This window comes from Lindgomyces ingoldianus (assembly GCF_010093535.1).
Source record: "Lindgomyces ingoldianus strain ATCC 200398 unplaced genomic scaffold BDR25scaffold_45, whole genome shotgun sequence".
In the NCBI taxonomy this organism is placed as follows: Eukaryota; Fungi; Ascomycota; class Dothideomycetes; order Pleosporales; family Lindgomycetaceae; genus Lindgomyces; species Lindgomyces ingoldianus.
The window spans coordinates 94,156-111,973 of NW_022985206.1; the positions used below are offsets into that span (position 1 = coordinate 94,156).

At 48.4% G+C, this 17,818-nt stretch overlaps 6 protein-coding genes across 6 annotated transcripts; 2 read left to right on the forward strand and 4 right to left on the reverse strand.

Annotated features, from left to right (window-relative positions):
* On the reverse strand, window positions 1–1,576 carry BDR25DRAFT_329164 (queuine tRNA-ribosyltransferase; the record flags this gene model as incomplete). The annotated part of the gene is made up of 7 exons (XM_033692437.1): window positions 1–375; window positions 426–503; window positions 552–930; window positions 975–1,062; window positions 1,179–1,261; window positions 1,311–1,468; window positions 1,520–1,576. The coding sequence occupies 7 exons, from the start codon at window positions 1,574–1,576 to the stop codon at window positions 1–3; spliced, it is 1,218 nt and encodes a 405-aa protein (XP_033541289.1).
* A 397-nt stretch (window positions 1,577–1,973) lies between these two features.
* On the forward strand, window positions 1,974–3,324 carry BDR25DRAFT_381015 (uncharacterized protein; the record flags this gene model as incomplete). The annotated part of the gene is made up of 2 exons (XM_033697689.1): window positions 1,974–2,996; window positions 3,290–3,324. The coding sequence occupies exons 1-2, from the start codon at window positions 2,000–2,002 to the stop codon at window positions 3,322–3,324; spliced, it is 1,032 nt and encodes a 343-aa protein (XP_033541290.1). The 5' UTR covers window positions 1,974–1,999.
* Window positions 3,325–7,963: 4,639 nt separating this feature from the next.
* BDR25DRAFT_242383 (uncharacterized protein) lies at window positions 7,964–8,302 on the forward strand (the record flags this gene model as incomplete). The annotated part of the gene is made up of 1 exon (XM_033685784.1): window positions 7,964–8,302. A coding segment is annotated over one exon (339 nt), but the record flags the coding sequence as incomplete, so codon positions are not given.
* Window positions 8,303–8,653: 351 nt separating this feature from the next.
* Window positions 8,654–9,531, reverse strand: BDR25DRAFT_346674 (uncharacterized protein; the record flags this gene model as incomplete). The annotated part of the gene is made up of 3 exons (XM_033694168.1): window positions 8,654–8,697; window positions 8,748–8,800; window positions 8,870–9,531. 3 exons carry the CDS (start codon window positions 9,529–9,531, stop codon window positions 8,654–8,656), a joined length of 759 nt encoding a protein of 252 aa, XP_033541292.1.
* A 793-nt stretch (window positions 9,532–10,324) lies between these two features.
* BDR25DRAFT_329166 (MFS general substrate transporter) lies at window positions 10,325–11,926 on the reverse strand (the record flags this gene model as incomplete). The annotated part of the gene is made up of 3 exons (XM_033692438.1): window positions 10,325–10,612; window positions 10,669–11,654; window positions 11,704–11,926. The coding sequence occupies 3 exons, from the start codon at window positions 11,924–11,926 to the stop codon at window positions 10,325–10,327; spliced, it is 1,497 nt and encodes a 498-aa protein (XP_033541293.1).
* Window positions 11,927–12,517: 591 nt separating this feature from the next.
* BDR25DRAFT_329167 (general alpha-glucoside permease) lies at window positions 12,518–14,750 on the reverse strand (the record flags this gene model as incomplete). Its single annotated transcript, XM_033692439.1, has 8 exons — window positions 12,518–12,717; window positions 12,772–13,097; window positions 13,157–13,478; window positions 13,535–13,719; window positions 13,772–14,076; window positions 14,133–14,260; window positions 14,324–14,477; window positions 14,532–14,750. The coding sequence occupies 8 exons, from the start codon at window positions 14,748–14,750 to the stop codon at window positions 12,518–12,520; spliced, it is 1,839 nt and encodes a 612-aa protein (XP_033541294.1).
* Between the last annotated feature and the right edge of the window lie 3,068 nt (window positions 14,751–17,818).

Below are 17,818 nucleotides of genomic sequence, written 5' to 3' on the forward strand. Positions count from 1 at the left end.
TCAGTCGATTAGCAAATCCACACCCACCCCCTTCAGAGCATTAACAGCCCAATCCGGATATTTACTCTTCTCGTCATATAACTCCGCAAAGAACTCCCTCAAGAACGCCGGATACCTATCCCCAATAATAGCCTCTCTAGCTAGTTTCATAAGGTTGAGCTGGTAGTGCACGTTGTGCATGGTCAATAGGTGCGCGCCGGCCGTCTCTTTCGCCGTGACATGATAGATATAGGCTCGAGTGATTCCGAGTCCCCCTTCGTCCTGTGACCGACAGCAGACGCATTGGCAGCCTGCTTCAATGGCCGAGAAGTCCTCTGAATAAGCGGCGTTGCGAAGGTTTAGTACGCCTTGCGCGGTGATGGCATTTCCGAATCGCTGGGTTATTTCAGTGACTATATGTAGATGCATGATCAGGATATTCTTACCGCAGTTCTTGTAGGCCATACGCAGTCAAACATATCGGCTCCAAGGGCTATCGAAACCACCAAATCTTCTGGATATCCCTGGGAATGTCAACACTCTTGTCTAGCAAAAATCCTGAGTCCACTCACAACTCCCATCACATATCGCGGCTTCTTCTCTGGGAGTAGCGCGGTACACGTATCAACCACCTTGCAATACGCATCCTTGGCCTCCCCGCCAGAGAGGCCTCCGATCGCAATGCCGGGTGTATCTCGAGCTACCATCTCAGCTGTACACGCTCTCCGAAGATCGAGATCTAGACCTCCCTGGATAATACAAAAGAGGTTCTGCTTCTCGGGGTATTTGTGTGCCTTGATGCATCGGTCTAGCCATCGCACCGAGCGTTCCATAGCTTCGGTCATTCGAGCGAGATCAGGGGAGGTAGTTGCAATGACATCGTCTAGCTGCATTATGATATCGGAGCCGATGGAGTTTTGGAGGGATATCGAGTGCTCAGGGGTCAGGAGCCTAATTTCGTAAGAACTAGTCTGGTGGGACGCTCGTTTTCATACATAGGTGTTCCATCGTGTGGACTAAGAAACCGAACACCCTCCTCAGTCACCTTCGCGAGCTTGAGGAGCGACACCATCTGAAAGCTGACTTCGGAGTCAGCTACGGCGCGGTCGTCGACAAGGTTGGATGGGTCACCGACCCACCACTATCTATAACCATTAGCACTGAATTATACACGCAGGCTTGTTCGAAGGGGCGAGCACCTGTGAGGATATTGTGAGGCCATGACTGGAACTTATGTGCGCCCCCGACGGCATCTAGGGTAGCTTGTCCAGGTTTCAGACCTCTCCCAGGTGTCAGTAGTTGCAGGCTGGTGTTTCCTAGGGTCTCCGTACAGATGGTAGGTATTGTTGAGGCAGAGTCTACACCCCACATCCTCCAGTTGCTCTGGAGTGAGTCCTTTGAGGGAAGCCTGCGTGGCTACGGGCATGAAGATGGGGAGAGGGACAGGGCCATGCGGGAGGTGGAGTGTTGCGGCTCGGGCTTTTGTAATCTGCACGTCTCCGTCAGAGCATGGATTCTTCGCTGAAACTAACCTACTCACAGAGCATTTAGCAAGGAGCTCATAGCTCAAAGCTGAAGGCATGGCTATAGGGGCCATACGGGCTTTCTTGATAATGTTGAGTGGGATCGTGGTGGGGTACTCGTGTTTCTTCGTTTGGTCTGTGCGCGCATATCACGGGTGGTTTAGCTCCAGCTCAGTGCCAATGCAGTTCTAACCCTTGCGCCACGTTTTTGACAGAGCATATGAGGCTCTTCAATCAAATTGCGAAGCCATACAAAGTAACAGTCTATCAGGATGTCTCCAATAAGTCACTTGCGGCTGGTAAACACTAAATTGCCCTCCTGGAGCTCATGAAGAGGGTTTGTACCCCCCAACAAGTCCTCCTATGGTGTTGACAGGAAGGGAACCGAGCCCACCAACAACCACTCTTTCTCCTCAAGGTCCCAATGCAAATTTTCTTTCCCAATTCCATTCTTCTTCTCCTCGCCACAAGTTCCTAACTTCAGTTCCCCGTCCATAATGGCACCCTTCCGCGAAAGACTCAAACGCATGTTCCATCCCAATAAGACAGCAGCCTCCTCCGAGGCTCTAGTGCTACCGCCGATGACAGTATCCTCTCCAATTATTGAAGACAAGTACAACTTCCACTACCATGACTCAAATCCAACAATGTTGAATATACTTCCGTACGAGCTTCTACTACATATTACAAGCTTCTTGCCCCTCTCCTCAATCGCCAGCCTCTCGCTCATAAACCGTTTCATGATGTATTGCATGAGAACACCCGATCCTTGGACAAAGTTTCAATTCCCTGAATATCTGCACGATCGGTGCGAGTTTCTTCTACTCCTTGACCGGGATTATCCCCATCATCTACTTTGTCACGAATGCGGCAAATTCCACCCTCGGGATAGTTCTGAAAAAGATGGGAGTCGGGTATCGAAGGGGTTCACGTGCAGAAAATGGATGGACAAAAACTCTATTAGTTCTCTCGTCCTTAACCCTAGACGGTATGATTGGCAAGAAGTCCAGACGACCATGCGGGCCTTTCGCTTCGGCCCTAATTACGGCGATTCACATGCACTGAACTGCGACTTCAGACCCGTAATTTCAAATGCCGGTTGGTGGCCTAGCCCAAATTCTACATACCTCGGGGGCTCAAAGGGTGGATGGGCGAGCAAAGCATTAGCGCTCTCAGTCGATGATCGCCTCCTCCTCCGGGAACAGTTCTTCTGGGCCTTTCCGCGGCATGTGAGGAACTGGCACCCGGCCTGGCTCCCTAGACCAGGAGATATCCGTTCTTGTCGGCATGCACCCAGGAATATGATTATAGATGGAGTTGGAGATGCGATGCGCAACGCCGCAAAGCCATCACGGTGTCTACCACAAGCATCCACAGGAAAGACTTATAGGTGCGTCATATGTCCGACAGAATTCACAATCGACGTGGTGCCGTTACCACGCCGGAAGGGCCTGTTTGTCCTAGTTTTTACTCGATATCTCGACCTTGGAGAGTGTAAGTCACCGAATGAGCCGGAATGGCAGGCTTTGCGTCTGGATAAGAGGAAAATATTCAACGCGGGTTACCTTTCTGGATTTGGTGAGCCACGGACTAAATATTGGATCTCGCGGGAGCCTATATGCGCTCGTTTTGAGAGAGCGTACGAGTCAACTTTGCATCCATCTGCTTCTTAGGACATTAAGATATCAACTACCCAGGCAATGCTTTGGGGAGAGAGGGGAATGCTCAGGTATCTACTAGCTTTACTTAATTGAAATTTAAAGTCACTTTACTACTACCTGGGACAGATACTGCCAACACTGTCGTTCAAGAATTTCTCTGAATGATCCTCAGTCCGTCAGTCTATTGGACAGCTCAGAACATGCCGCCGAGCTGGGCAGGACTTACAATATACGCAGTATGATTGTTACTCTCCTCAGGTGTTAGAGGAGATATGTCTGAGTCGAAACCACGAGCACCCGCATTACCCACTTGTGTCCGTCTGCATTAACCTTTTTGGAGTCGATTTTAGCTACCCTGTCGCATTGCCTCCCAAGTGCAACGAACTCAACTAAGATGGACGAATGCGTAGTGTAATGGGCGGATCGTTCTGTGTCCCTGTCCTGCGACTGGAAAGATTGGCTCGCGCCGGCGGTGCGATATGGCGAGATAGACTAGTATTTGAACTCACGCAAATGAGATCTACTCCCCTGTGATGTCTACATCTCGGCACTATCCGCAGTGCAATCACACAGCTGTTGGTGAAATATCGAACTTTTTGCTGCATTTCTATTCCATGAACTTAGGAACCTGACTTCTGCCTTTAGCCTCCTTCCTTCAACAGCTATGCAGAGAATTTTGTCTGGGGAGGGGCCCTACATCCATGAAGCAGGCTTTCGTATTAATTGGTATCATTATGCTGGCCTTGGGCTCCGTGACAAGAAACAGTAGCATTAAAATTACTGCAGTCAGGTAGCTTTGAAGTACTTCTCCCCTTAACTAAGCCTAAATCGTTCTCCTCAATGTCCATCCTTTCACTCCAACCCAAGCTCAATTTCCACAGCCTCAGTAACACTCTCACTCGGTTCATATCCCCTCCCATACCTCTCCCCATAAAAAAAAATCCATCTCTCCCCTCCTTACACAAAACCATCCGCGTAACGGATAATCCTCAAAACCAGCGCCAAACACTTATGGCGCTTGCGATGCTACACTAAAACCTCTTCTACATGGGATCCAGCTCTGGGGCCACCATCGCCTGCATGATACAGCCTTTCATCTTCCGTGTAAATAAGCCCCCAAACAGATTAAAACCCTTGAACACTCTCCGTTCTACTAGCACTAGCTCGGTGACGCCTTCTGTTCCCATTCCATTCCCTCTAAATTCATTATTTGAGTTTCCTACGCCTATACCAACGCAAAAGCTATTTTCCATCTTTCAGCCATCCACATACAGGATGGCTAATCCTTGACTGGAAGGTATATGAACAGTTTTTCGAATAGCAGTACGACCACAGTGCTCTAACTATTTCCGAGCGAAGTACTCTGTATCTCATCTACGCCATCTCTAGACGGTCCATACAACTGAAGAAGCAAGGCACAGAAATCGATCCTAAGGCTAGCTCACTTTGTCCTGCGTGCTATCGGATAACGTGGCACATGACTAGGGTTGGGTCTATGTATTTCACTCCTTCCTAGAATTCGGACGTCAAAAGGATATCAATTCTTATTCTACATTTCCCGCTATTGTGACCTGTGTTAGGTGATTAGATACAGTAGACTAACAAGCGCTAGAACTAACTTCTGCAGGGACATTTTGTAGCCGCGATTGAATCCATGGGTTATGTCCCAGAGCGGCATTCTGGCGTCCCTATTTAATTTCTTACTCTATTAGCAATCAATAGTCAAAGATCTCCCTACAGAGGAATATTTGCAGGGCTGTGTGGGAGCGTGCTGCGCGCGATTACAGAATCAGTTCCTCAGGAGGGCGATGCCAGAGGTAGCTTGCCGCGGATTAATCTGGATATGTATATATTAGTGGAGCCCAGGTTGGAACTGGAGGGTAATGGGACTGGGAATGGGAATAAAGGTGCGAATAAGACCAAGTCAAAGGTAGCAGATCCGTTACCTAGGCGCTGTTAAGGAGGGTTTTATGGAGGTGGATGACGATGTGCCGAGGGGAAAGCATGGCTGGAGGGTGTTTAATGAGATGGTGTAGTCAGGTATTCAGCAGCCGGGGTTGGCGACTGGGGATTTTGGAGGCTCAGCCAATTTTGAGGAATGGGTTTGCGGGGCCAGCGTGGAGTACTGGGATTGATTTTCAGGCAGGGAGTTTGATGCGGGTAGTATGCAGATGGGGAATGCCGCGTTTGGGAATCAGGAGGGTTGGGATCATGGCGTTTTAGCTAGGTATGAATGATCTACTACATTTTTATCACCGGACGTAGGACTCAACAGGGGTAATTTAGGACAGACATGTGTGTATTATTGATCTTCTATCTTATTCTAGCATGGCCCTAAGAGACGAATTCTACCCCAATTAAGTTCCACGGGATGTCGTAACATGCGGTAAGATTTGTGACTATTGAAGAGAAGAGTTGTGTTAGAGCTCTCTATTCCACCCCCCCTCACTCTCAAATATCTTCTCCACTTTTCTACATACTCTCAACAAGGACTAATCCCGATACCTACTCGCCACAACACTTTATCCGATTGGCATTCCGTTCTTCCCCGTGAGACCAGGAACATTGACAACAGGCATATGCATAGCTGTCTACGGCTCACAAAAAGCAGCGCTTCCCGTGTTCCCATGACCAACAGGCGCTTCGTCAAGCGCACTCGGTCCGATGATCGCAGCGTAATTGTCTACCAAAGCATCCATCTTCGGTCGCATTGCGGCTAGCTCATTGAAAGCCTTCAGCTGATGTTTCCTCGAGTGGCCGTCCTTGTTTTCAAAGTGATGGATGAGTGACGGGTAGAGCTTATCTTTCGCTTTGTAGTAGTCTGGAAAGAATACTATTCGGCCATTACCAGCGGGGACTTGTAGGTAGTATTTGTACATTGGCGGGAAACTGTCTCCCAACGTGATCTCTTCCACCTAGACCCCACGCGCTCGGAGAAGCCCGGCGTCTTTCTTGAGCGCTGCAGTGGTACCTTAACCTACCCCCAGCCATTCGGGAGTTAAGAGGTTGAGGGGTGCGAATTGGCGCCGTGGATGTGGAAGTCTTCTTCTGGCTCGTCGTCGACGAGCTAGAAGGCATCTCGGAGTAGTTCCAAATCATCCACGCTCTGCAAATACAAGCCCGGGGTATCGAAGATCAGCGAGTACAATTTCTGACCTTCCCGAGATATTATATCGCTACTGTAAACAGTTAGTCCCAGCAGCCTTATAGTCTTTAAAGTATACGTCGTAGAAGTTCCACGTCGGTTTTACAGTGTATATCCCGTTATACGAACCGGGGCGGATCGTGCTACCGACTGTCTGCGTTTCAAGGCCAATGTGGACATGCATGTCGCCGGCCGCAGCCCGGAGCCTGAGGACGAGCCACTAGTGTTCGCGATGTGTCGTGGGAATTGCTGGTCTTGGAACCTTTGTGAGAAGGTCCGACCGAGGTCGCGAAGAATTCTATTATCATTGTCTTGCCTATTATCCAGTAGTCAGTAAGTGGCATCCATTTCTGACCTTCCGAAGACCAGCATACCAAATGGCAATGCCCCCATTCGTACTCGACGTAATGACGCTCGCCGCATCCAAATTCGGCACATCGCCCTCTTAAATCGGTGAGTTGTGTTCCGTCTGCATATCCTTTGTAAATATCACATCTTTAATTCCTACGGCCACGCCATATAGTAATCCTCTCTTCTCCGGCGGTATCTGATTGAGCTCGGGGCGCGGTAGACGAGGAGGTTCGCGTTGAGGTATGTGCGTGCGTGGACGGCGGGGTCGCGCTCTGAGACGCGTGAGAAGAGAGATTTTGCATAGTCTTCGACGGTTAAGGTGTCGTCTTTGAATTTAGCCTGGGCTTGTGATGTGGTGAGGCGGAAGAGCTCGGGGAAGGTCATGGTGGGAAGTGGTTCAGAAAGGGGGGAGGGGATGGGGAGAGCAACGGTAGGATGTGCGGGATTCCCATTGTCATTGAAGATAGCCTCAACCCAGGAATAATATCACATGTTCAAAGGGCGTCGGCGATGATGAAATTTCCCACGTTGTGCATTGACAACAAGCTTCCAATGCTGGATTGGATGACTGACTAAGCGGCTTCAGCTTTCGTATTGAGCCCTCGGATGCTCAGAAACTGGGAAACGATCAGTTTTCCATTTCACTATCTTCATCTCATCGTCGGGAGAAATGGCTCCGATGTACTTCAGTATGGCGGATCTCGCTCCAAGTTCTTGTAGATGTTAGCAAGGTACTGTATGTTCAGGCCTTTCACACAGTTCCTTTTGTCTTTTTTGCATTTTCTTCAGGTTCTGTGGTTGAGTGGCATCAACTTTTGGGAACACCCGGTTTCTGAACCGTCTTGCACTATTATAACACCACGTCTTTGAATCATCTGGTTGCCTTGTCTTTCTACATAGTATTTTCCCAATGTCGCATGATGGTACGATGAATATCACAACACCTCACCTCACCTCACCTCGCCATCGGCGTTCGAGAATAGGATCCTAGGAGTTGAAGAAAAAGGTGTATTATCACCGGGCTCGGAAAAGGCGGATGGATTTGATAGCTCCTCGAACAACGACGGCGACGATGACGGCCACAATAGCGATATCCGTACCATCCACGGCATCGGCAACCGAACGAATGTCATGTCCACAAACACCTCATGACAGCCATCCCCATCCTCTCGGTGTCCCTCTTCGTATCCTTCATTGACACAACGTCCTTTTCAACTTGAATGCCGGGTATATCAGCAGATTTCGATACTAGACTAGCGACCTAATGGATTGGGTCTTCGTTTCTTGTAGCTTCAACCGCCTTTCAGCTCATCTGGGCCTCCGACTCCTACGCTGACGACGTTCCCTTCCAAGTAAATCTACCCTTAGAACGTGACGTCCCTGAGCCAAAATGCCTGCTTAGGGTACCGTATTCGCACGATTGCAATGATTTCAAGTTCCATGTTATTGGCGGTGGGTTTGCGGATCCGGATAGATTTTCTGCGCATATGAAGAATGCGTCTGATGTACCGAATGAGGAGAGGGAAATGGGGATTCCAAAGATGATGACGGTGCGATTGCATTGTAGGATTTTACGGCGGCCGGGGCGTTTTGGCGCATTGAAGAAGTTTGTGGAGTATTTTGGGCAGAAGGATGGGGTGTAGGTGGCGACTAGGATAGAAATTGAAGAGGCGTTTGAGATGTAGTATCCGTATAGGAAGGGGTATTTAGTGAAGTGAGGTGGGAAGAAAGAAGGTATTGGAGAGTTGTTTTGTGCTTTTGTAGATAGGGTTTGGGGAATTGGCTGCACCCTCAGGTGAAATTAGAACGCATTAGGAATACCTAGTCAGGAGTCCTATGTCGGTGCTGCGAGACTCCTGAACATCGCTCCTACGCTCGGATGTTGTAGTCCGTCGTTGAAAGCTTTAGAAAGTTCTACCATATCTCCAGGTATGTACGGGTTCCCCCACCACATATTTACATCCATCAATCCTCCATCGAATCTCAGCGCCCGATCACAGTGTCGTTACCTCGAGGTTCTTAATCGAATACGTCGTATCTAAACCCGTATTAGCCAAAATACCCTCCAATGCAGTATCAAAAACTTACTCCCAGAAGGTCCTGGACTCCCGCTTGACCCCTCCATCTGAAGATTAATAACCCTAAATTTAGTCAGCTTTTCATTCCAACCCCCCCTCCAAAAAAAAGCTCAAATACAAACGCAAACTCACAAATACAACGGCTGCCCAGTATACCCCCCACCCACATGGGTCGCCTGCAACGCCCCATCCATCCAAAACTTAACCTGCACATCCTTCCCATTCACATCTCTCAACTCACACCGAATTTCATGAAAGCTCTCCGGGCTACTATACGTCACATCCTTCCAACTCAACACACTACTTGTATTAAATGTATTGAAACTGATCTTCCCACTCCCCTTCCACTCAGCCATATCAACTTCCGGCGGCCAGCCATTGACCGCGGTCAGCCAGAACGCGGGCCATGTCCCTTTTGTTGTGGTGGCTTTGAGGGAGGCGCTGAAGGACAAACCGCCACCTTTCGGAACGGTGAAGTGTTGTTTTGCGCCGACGGCGCCGGAGAGGTAATTTATTGGAATGGTTTTGCCGCCGTGTGTTGTAGAGGGTTGGCCGGAGACTTTTTGCGCTGTGAGAGTGAGAGTGGAGGAAGATATTGAGACATGAGCAGAGTCCATTCGCGCGCCACCGTTGTGTGTGTTACCACCCCATGGGTAATTGTAGGTGAAGTATTGTTCGAGGGCGGAAGTGGAATCGAAGCAGGTTTTTGGGATGAGGGTTGTAGTGCGTTGGGAGAGGGCAGCAGAGGAGGTGAGGACGGGCAAAAGGAGGACTGCTACAGAGAGGGAGAGCATAGTCGCGTTGATCTGTTATGAGGGCGATTGGGTGGACCAAAAGAGAATAAAATAAGACTATGCGTAGCACACAGAAAAACTACACAGTCCAGGAACAAAGCCCTCAATATTCCCGGGTACAGCAACGAGCCTCACTATATACGCTCCCCTTAGTCCCTGGCTCAAGTCTTTCATTACCATCCATAAATTATCCGTCCAGCAAAGTGGGACATCTCCACAGATTGCTCCTTATACGGCTCTCCATCTCGGTTGGTGCGAAATTGAAACATCTGCCAAACGGCAAACAGCCGTTTTACCTGTTTGGCTCGCTAATATGTTCCGCATATACGACTCTTCTGGGGAAACCTGGTAGCGATCACGAGTCGCTTAGCCTGTAGAACACGGTTGCTTTGCCGAATTAAGCTTGAGGAGTAATTAACTTGGAGGTTGGGTTGAGGGATGCATGCTCTCGCATAATAATTCTGGTGGGTGCTGGGACGGGTTTTAGAGACTTTGGTGTAGTGCTGAATTAGTGGATGGCATTGAGGGGTAGGGACTCATGCAAGGGCTTCGGTCTTCCACCATACCTTCACACTTAACGTTAACCTGGAACGTGACTAAGGCAGAGTCTATCTCTTAGACCTCTGCAAGGATTCACGAAAACGTGAACAAGATACAAAATCCATGTCCTAGAGTACCCCAGCTACGTTCTAAGTTAAATGACAAGATGCAGTATAGCCGGGTCTGGAAAGGAAATGTTGTCGGCTTGGAATCCACTTTCACATGCAAGCCATCCTGCCCATGCCGACTTATATTAGAATTTATACCTCAACTCCTTGTTCTCTTTGTCCGTCATATCGCTGAATTCGATATCTTGTTGATGTACGATATCCGCTGTATCACGCCGGTTATTCTCCCTTCGGTAGTAGAGAAGTAAGGCCGCAATTGCAAGTACGACCGAAGAATCTACCGCGACAATAGTAACTTTAGCGGGGACGAACTCGGGTGCGTCATCGTTGCGGAAAGTTAGTGGACCAAGGATATTGCCTAAGCAGAAGGACATTAGAAGAATGGCGTTCATGGTGACTTTCTTGGTGTGGCCCTAGGAACATTAGCAGACTGGAAGTGGTGAAGACAGATAATGCTTGGAGTACTTACGGCAAAGTTGGAAGCTGCAAAAGAGTAAGATAACGGAAGAAAGGCGCCTGTAAGATGTGTAAAGTAGTTCCCAACTAGCCTTCCGGTTTTGTTTTCAGTCGGGAGGAAGGCGATAAGACTGCCGCCCAAAATACCCCCCAGCGCCGTCCATACGATCTGCATAAGGCCACGGCAATTGTATCTCGCTGCAATTTGGGTCCCCAAGATAACACTCACGACTGCGATGAATCCACCCGGAATCTGGATTAGGGCAGTTTCTTTGTTCGAGAAACCAAAGCTGCGGATTAATACGCTTTGAAAGGATCCAACAGCACCGTTTGGAATGCTTGCACCCGTTGTGATGTACGCGAGAAGCCAAACCTGCGGGTCACGAAGCGCCTCGAAGAATTGATACGGCTTGAAGTGCTTGTTTTCGATGCCCGTGTTGTTCACTCGTAACCGCTCAATAGCCATGACTTTCTCCGCATGCGATAGTCGTGAAGACATTGGATTGTCTGGGAGGAAGAGAAAAACTAGGATTCCCGTAGAGACGGTTAGAGCGCCGATGCATAGAAACATGATCTGCCAATTGTTGAATCGATCGCCGGTGTAGTGCTGGAAACCGTAAGACATCAACGAACCGGTCATAACCGCACAGCCAACGCCAATATACCAGAAGCCGATGCGCTTCGGTTGCTCGTGGCGCTTATACCACATCGAGGTCACGAGAATGAGAGCTGGGCTAACAGCAGATTCGAAAATTCCGAGAAGAAGACGGAGGGCGGCTAGGGATGCGTAGTTGTTACATGCAGCAGTGCACGCAACAACAGCACCCCAGAGACAAACCATGGTTCCGAGATACTTCCCTACAGGCAGGCGCTGCATGAAGTAGGCGTGCGGCATCTCGAAGACTAGGAAGCCGAGGTAGAAGAGCCACGAAAGAGTACCATATTCTTGCGTAGTAAGGCTCGCATCTTCAAATATTCCCATTACAGCGGCGTAGTTGACTGTACCTCGATCAATTCAGCGCAGGAGAAAGATCAGGTATAGGCTTACGGAGACTCTTGTCCAAGTACTGGAGAAAGTAACACGCAAACATCATTGGTACGATCATAAAATCAATTCGCTTGACAAGCGCCTTCTCATCCACGATGGCCATCTCCTCGCCCGTTTCATTGTGTCGAAGAAAGTGAAGTGCTCGATCGGCATCTTTGAATTGGCTCTTCTCAAGCACCCCTTCATCAACCGTTGGATTATTGCAAATCTCGTCTTGTCTCATAATGACTCCGGGACGCGTAACGGAATTATCGAAGGGTTCTAGCTGGCTTCGGTATCTCGAGCATGTCCTCTGAAGTACTATTTTTGAACTCCCGCCAAGAAGCCCAGAATTGGTAATGCTATATCCATCACGCAGTCAACCGGCCAGTGTTGGCTCGAAAAGGAAGGTGAAGAGTCAAAACTGTCCCCGCACAAAAAAAAGCGGTGATGATCGCTGCAGGATGCATGACGGTTGAAAATGCCAAGACGACAAGGTGGGGACAAGCGTGCCTTATCACAGCCAAGCAGCCTGAAGCTTTGGAATACCAAGTGGGGTAAGTTGTGGCCGAATATGCAAGAATGGGGTAGGCTGGAATCATTCGGTCGATAGAGAGACCTATCCTTCGCTATTGGAGGTGTGGCACAAGAAGATGAAGCCGCAGATTTAAGAATTAAACAGTCACGTCATGCATACTAGCCAATCAAAAATGATTAAGGTAAGAACGGCTGTTCTTCTTTGGGAAACCATTTTTTCTATTATTTATCATCATGTGCAAATCTAAAAGCAGCCCAGAGCACAACATGTAACCTACATTCAAGAACATGACTGCCCCTAAACACCACAATTCCCTTCCCTAAGATAAGCCCCACCGTGGCCGTCCTGCCTATCCGCAATGCGATCCGCTTGCTCCTTCTGCGCTCCTTCTGTCCCCTCAACCAGCGTCTCAATCTTCGTGTTCGCAAACTGACGCGCAGGCACACTATTCTCGAATAAGATATCTAACTCCGCATACGTGCGACCCTTAGTCTCCGCTATAATCTTGGTATCAGTTAACAAAAACATACCGATTCTATGTATGTACTTACGTAGCCTGAAGTATATGTAGGCAGTAAACAGCGCGTTACATCCGGCCCAAAAGAATGCTGCTTTAGGACCCCAATTCCACGCCAAGGGACTAAGTTGTCGGAAAGAGACGATGTTGACGAAGGCGATGTTAATTGCGTTGTAGACGTTTCGTGCGAGGATGATGGATTTGGCGCGGAGACGTGTGGACGGGATTTCGGACACGATGGTGTAAACCACGGGACCGATTGAGAAGTCTGCGGTGGCGGAAAGGAGTAAGACCATCGTTCCGGCGGCCCAAGATTCGGCGCTTGAGGGTTTTGGTGGGATGCCCATGCAACCGGTTATACTACACCGGAGTTAGAAATCCCATAACCTGTGGAGGAGAATTTTGGGGTTGCAGTTTACATGAGCAGCACGAACATAACGCACATCCCGCTGAACATCAGTGTCTTCCGACCGATTTTGTTGAGCACAAACCAACTTGCAATGGTCCCACAAGCACCGATGGCTGACTGCCCCCAGCTCAACTTGAAGGAATCTGAGGCCGAGATTCCAGCTTGCTCATAAAAGTAGGCAGATAGACCACCAAGCGCCGTGCCAGACATGGTTTGTGCAACCCAAGTCATACAAACAATCTCGGTTCGACGTAAATTGATGCCTTTGAAGCAGTCCCAGTATTTCGTGCCGGATTGCACTTCCTTCTCCATTTCGTCAGTGTACAGCATTACTTTTTCTACGTTAGTCATTCCAACCCTTTTGAAAATGAAGCAGTGGAGATCTCACAAGCCATTGCCGCATCTGCATCCCTCTGTGAGAACCCTGAGCTTCTTGCCAGCCGCTTCAAAGACTTCTCGGCCTGATCCTTCCTACCGGCACGTATACACCACCAGGGAGATTCGGGAGCAAGATAAGTACCAATACCGATGGGAATCGGCCAGATCCACTGCAAAGCGAAAGGGATCTTATACCTTTTACGTATTAGAGGCAGTATGGTCGTCACAAATCAGGCGTTCAACTTACCCCCATGTATCCTTCCGTGGCAAAAAAGCAACTAGCACACCAGCCTTGATGAACTGTCCGATAATCCAACATAAATTGACAAAGCAGGTGAGGTAGTGCCGAAGCGGCACTGGACAAACTTCTGCTGCATAAGCCGTGGTCATTGTTTGGAATACTCCCCAAGATATCCCTTGGAATACATTTCCAACCAGAAATATCGGAAGGGTTTCAGCATAGAAAGGAATGAAAATAAAGCCCGTAATGGAAACAAGCGCGGCAATGATCGTCCAGCGGTATCCGAAGCGGTCAGACAGTACACCAGCTACCTAAACAGTGTGAATTCTATGAAAGTTGTTCACAATTTGCGTGGATTTATACGAACCTGAAGACCGAGGATCTCACCGACATTTCGAGCTCCGTTGATTCCGTTCTGCCAGTCTGGTGGAATCTGTTTTGTGCCACCAGGAGCAGGGATACCGAATTGGTCTAGAAAAGCAGGATATGCGGCATCTTGGAAGGTTGTTATATATCGCCACCCTCTTCAACCCAAACACGAATAATTGTAGTACTCACATGATCCGATGACTGAAGTGTCGTAGCCTTCCATAATCAGGCAAGATGATAAAACAATGGACCAGCCGATAGCTTTAGGATAAACACTGAAGGCAGTTTTAAGGGTCATGCCGCGTTCGCGCTCATTTGCCGCATCTGCTTCCGCAACTAGAGTCTTCACTTTATGTTTTAGCCCATAGTTTAAGAGTTTTTAGATGTTCGTGAATACCATGAAATCCTCCACCCTCGCTGCAATCTTGCTCGCAATGGCTGCGTCGATTTGTGCATATTGACCTCGTCTGATGGCATCTCCAACATCTTCTGTAAATTCTGGTTTCTCGCTCATAGCAGCATCTTTATGGGTGTTAGGTGATTCAGCAGCATTTATTTCGACATGCGAGGGCGTGTCGTCCATTTCCGGGCGATAGGCAAGAGAAGGGTCGGCCATGTCTAAGGTTTCCAAGCATTAGTTGTCACCAAATGGAATTCCCAAATTCATCGAAACTGCGCTCCGAGTTGTGCAACTCTAAGTACAGTTGCTGAAACCCTTACCCGAAGAGCCGAAGTATCAGGTCTTTATGTTCCCACCGTGGGGGATCGAACTAAGATTGAGTGATTGGCAGGGTAATTGCCACAACAATATCGGCGTTCCAAGGTTGCATGCGGGGTGTTACACTGTCCAAGGATGTGCTCCCCACCGCCGCCTTTCCTCTTCGAAGTGGACGAGATGTTGCTTAAGGCAAGCTAGAAATTGGCGGCTTGCCGAATGATCATAACCATACCCCTCAAGTCTAAAGTCATTTCCACATAGCCCGAAATGCATCATTGAGCCAAGCTAAGCATGGAGAATGTGAGGAATATTTAGTATGCCTGAAAACGCGTGTAGGCATGCTTAGTACTGAGTCTATCGGAACCGCGCACCTGTAGTAATTCTGGTCTACCCCGCATGTTTGTGAAGGTCTATAACAGTCTAGTAACCTAGTTGGCAGCCCATTATCTTGCCACCATACTGCTCCCTTGTATCTGGTGCTATACTGCACCGAAGCATCCTCAATAGGGGCGTGGTGCAAAGCCAAACCCCTTCGGAAACATTTGTACTAGGCATCACTTCAAGGGGGAGTTAGTGCAAAGCAGGGGTAGCGTACCAGAACAGGAGTCCAAATTTGGTATAATCTTCGATGCAGCTGAGTCTGAACTATACTTCTTGAGATGTCGTCGCTGATATTAACTACTTTCCTGCTACCGGGAAGGTGATTCCAGCTTGCACATGAAAAACACGGTACTTGGGAATAGACGATGAACACACCCAAGAGATCACAAGCCACGGTGTCCAAGGTACTGACCGAAAGTTCGGCCTCGACCGGAACGGCTTCCAATTTGCCAAGCTGCCCGGAAGGAAAGAAACATAGAAACCGACGAGATAATCCTTCGTGAGTACTATTCAGAGCGTTTGAAACCCATTAAGTAGATGCAAGGTATCTGGATAAACGAACGCCGTGGGATGATTCTTGAGACACTGACACATTGATAGGACAGGTACATCCACAGTCCACGTCTTCAACCACGTCCTCGGCCAATACTCCTCACCCGACGAAAAAGGCAAACTCGATGAAAAGGGACACTGGAAAGAGATTCCCTCCGGACATGCCCATGTCGACTACTGCGACATCCCCGAACTGATGGAAGGCAAAAAAAGAGAACTCCCCCTCCCGCCCGAAATCGCAGAACTTTACGCGCCTAGTTCGCGCTTTGCATTCCTGAGCTCCTGAAGGCCTCTCAAGACCATGAAGAGAGATCCGCTGGCTGTCGCTGATGCAACAGCGGTTCCGGATTCGGACTACTAGTTAAGAGCACGCGTGTTTCCTAGTGGGGTCAAGTCGGGGAATTATGTCATGTCGCACGGAAGTTGAGAGTATCAGTATCGGCGGTATTATATGCACGAGATGCAGTTAGATGAGTTGGTGGTGTTTAAGGGGTATGATACCAAACAGAATCTTCCCGGAAGAGATGCCTTCATACGGCATTTGTTCTTCCGGGGGCGGAGGGTTTGCCGTTGAGAGAGAGTATTGAGGCCAGGATTGTGTGCTTTGGGGATTGGAAAAATGGGTAGGAAAGTCTAAAGAAACTTTTTTTCCCGATAACCACCAGGATTCTCTTTGACAGTTAACTTCAGATCATGGCTACAATACTCGAGTATGTTGGAACATTCTACGAAGAACTGAAACGAGGGGGCTGAACCATCAATTCTTTTGCGCAAGTTAGGGGATATATTGAGGTTTTTCAAAATGCGATCCTAAAGTATCTCAATTAGAGTGAGTGGTGGGTGCTGATGTATACTAAGTGCGTTTACGGATTTTTGAAGCTGCTTATTATAATATTTCGTCACGGGTCCTACATGAGAAGAGCGATTTGGAAGTTGACCCTGCTTCTCCTGCTTGACTCTATTTGGTGACTGCGGAGTTAAGGCGGATCGATAGTCGCATTTTCGATGATCGTTTGACCCTCACTAGTTCAAAATTGATGCTCCCGCACACTCTGGTGTAAAAGTTAGGCTCAAAGATGCATCTTGAGATCCGGAGAAATATGAAGCATGTCGATTAGTATTGAAAACAAGAGACAATTCAGAATCCAATCTTGAGCCCACAGCACTCTCTCACACACTTCTTTATCCCTTATATCTACTCTCCTGTCCGATATCCATTCAGGGATGCTCTGGCTTTCCGCTATCTGGACTGGTCGATGATTTCCAGTAGTTCACTCGGCCTCGAATAAGAACCTAACTTATGAGGTCTTAGTTGTAGGCTTATAGCTAGGTGAATATATTTCTCTATGGTCTCTTCCTCTCTCCTCCTGAGTATAAGGAAATGAGTAGGCTGGTAAGAGCAAGAGTAGAAACTGCACCTCCGATTATGATTCAAACACATAATCGGGTCTGATAATTGCCTAGTAATATTCGCACCAACGATTTTGTATAGACAATTAATGCATTTGTCCACTCCAGTGATGAATCCACCGTTATCGGAAGAACAGATATTGTGTTGGAAGTCCTGGTCCCTTTTTATGAAGCAATCCCTGATTGCATTAGAGATGGGATTGCAGTCAGCTTCGTAGGTTTTGCTAGTGACTGTGATATCGGGGGTTTGTTGGTCATCAAGCTAGTTCAGGATGCACCAGGTGATAATTGCTTTGAGATTAGTTTGGGGCCGACTAACTCTTTCAGTTGTATTCGTAGGAGCAAGTCTCTAAAAGAACGCCAGTTTCTCTCGATAAGTATCAAGAGGGACTGTTACTAAATAAATCCAAGACCGGTTAGTGCTCTTTACCCTGCTCGTCTTTGCTTAATCAAGCCTAGGCTGAGCTCAGCCTTGTTCCTGCTTCCCTCGAGCTTTCAGCTGTTTTCTGGCTGAAAGTTGAGCTACGGCGATTAATAGGAGGCGGCTGTATTGAAAGGCATGCCAAGTCATTTCCATCCTCAGCGGATGAACCTGAGCCGGCAAACGCAATGGTGATGAAGAG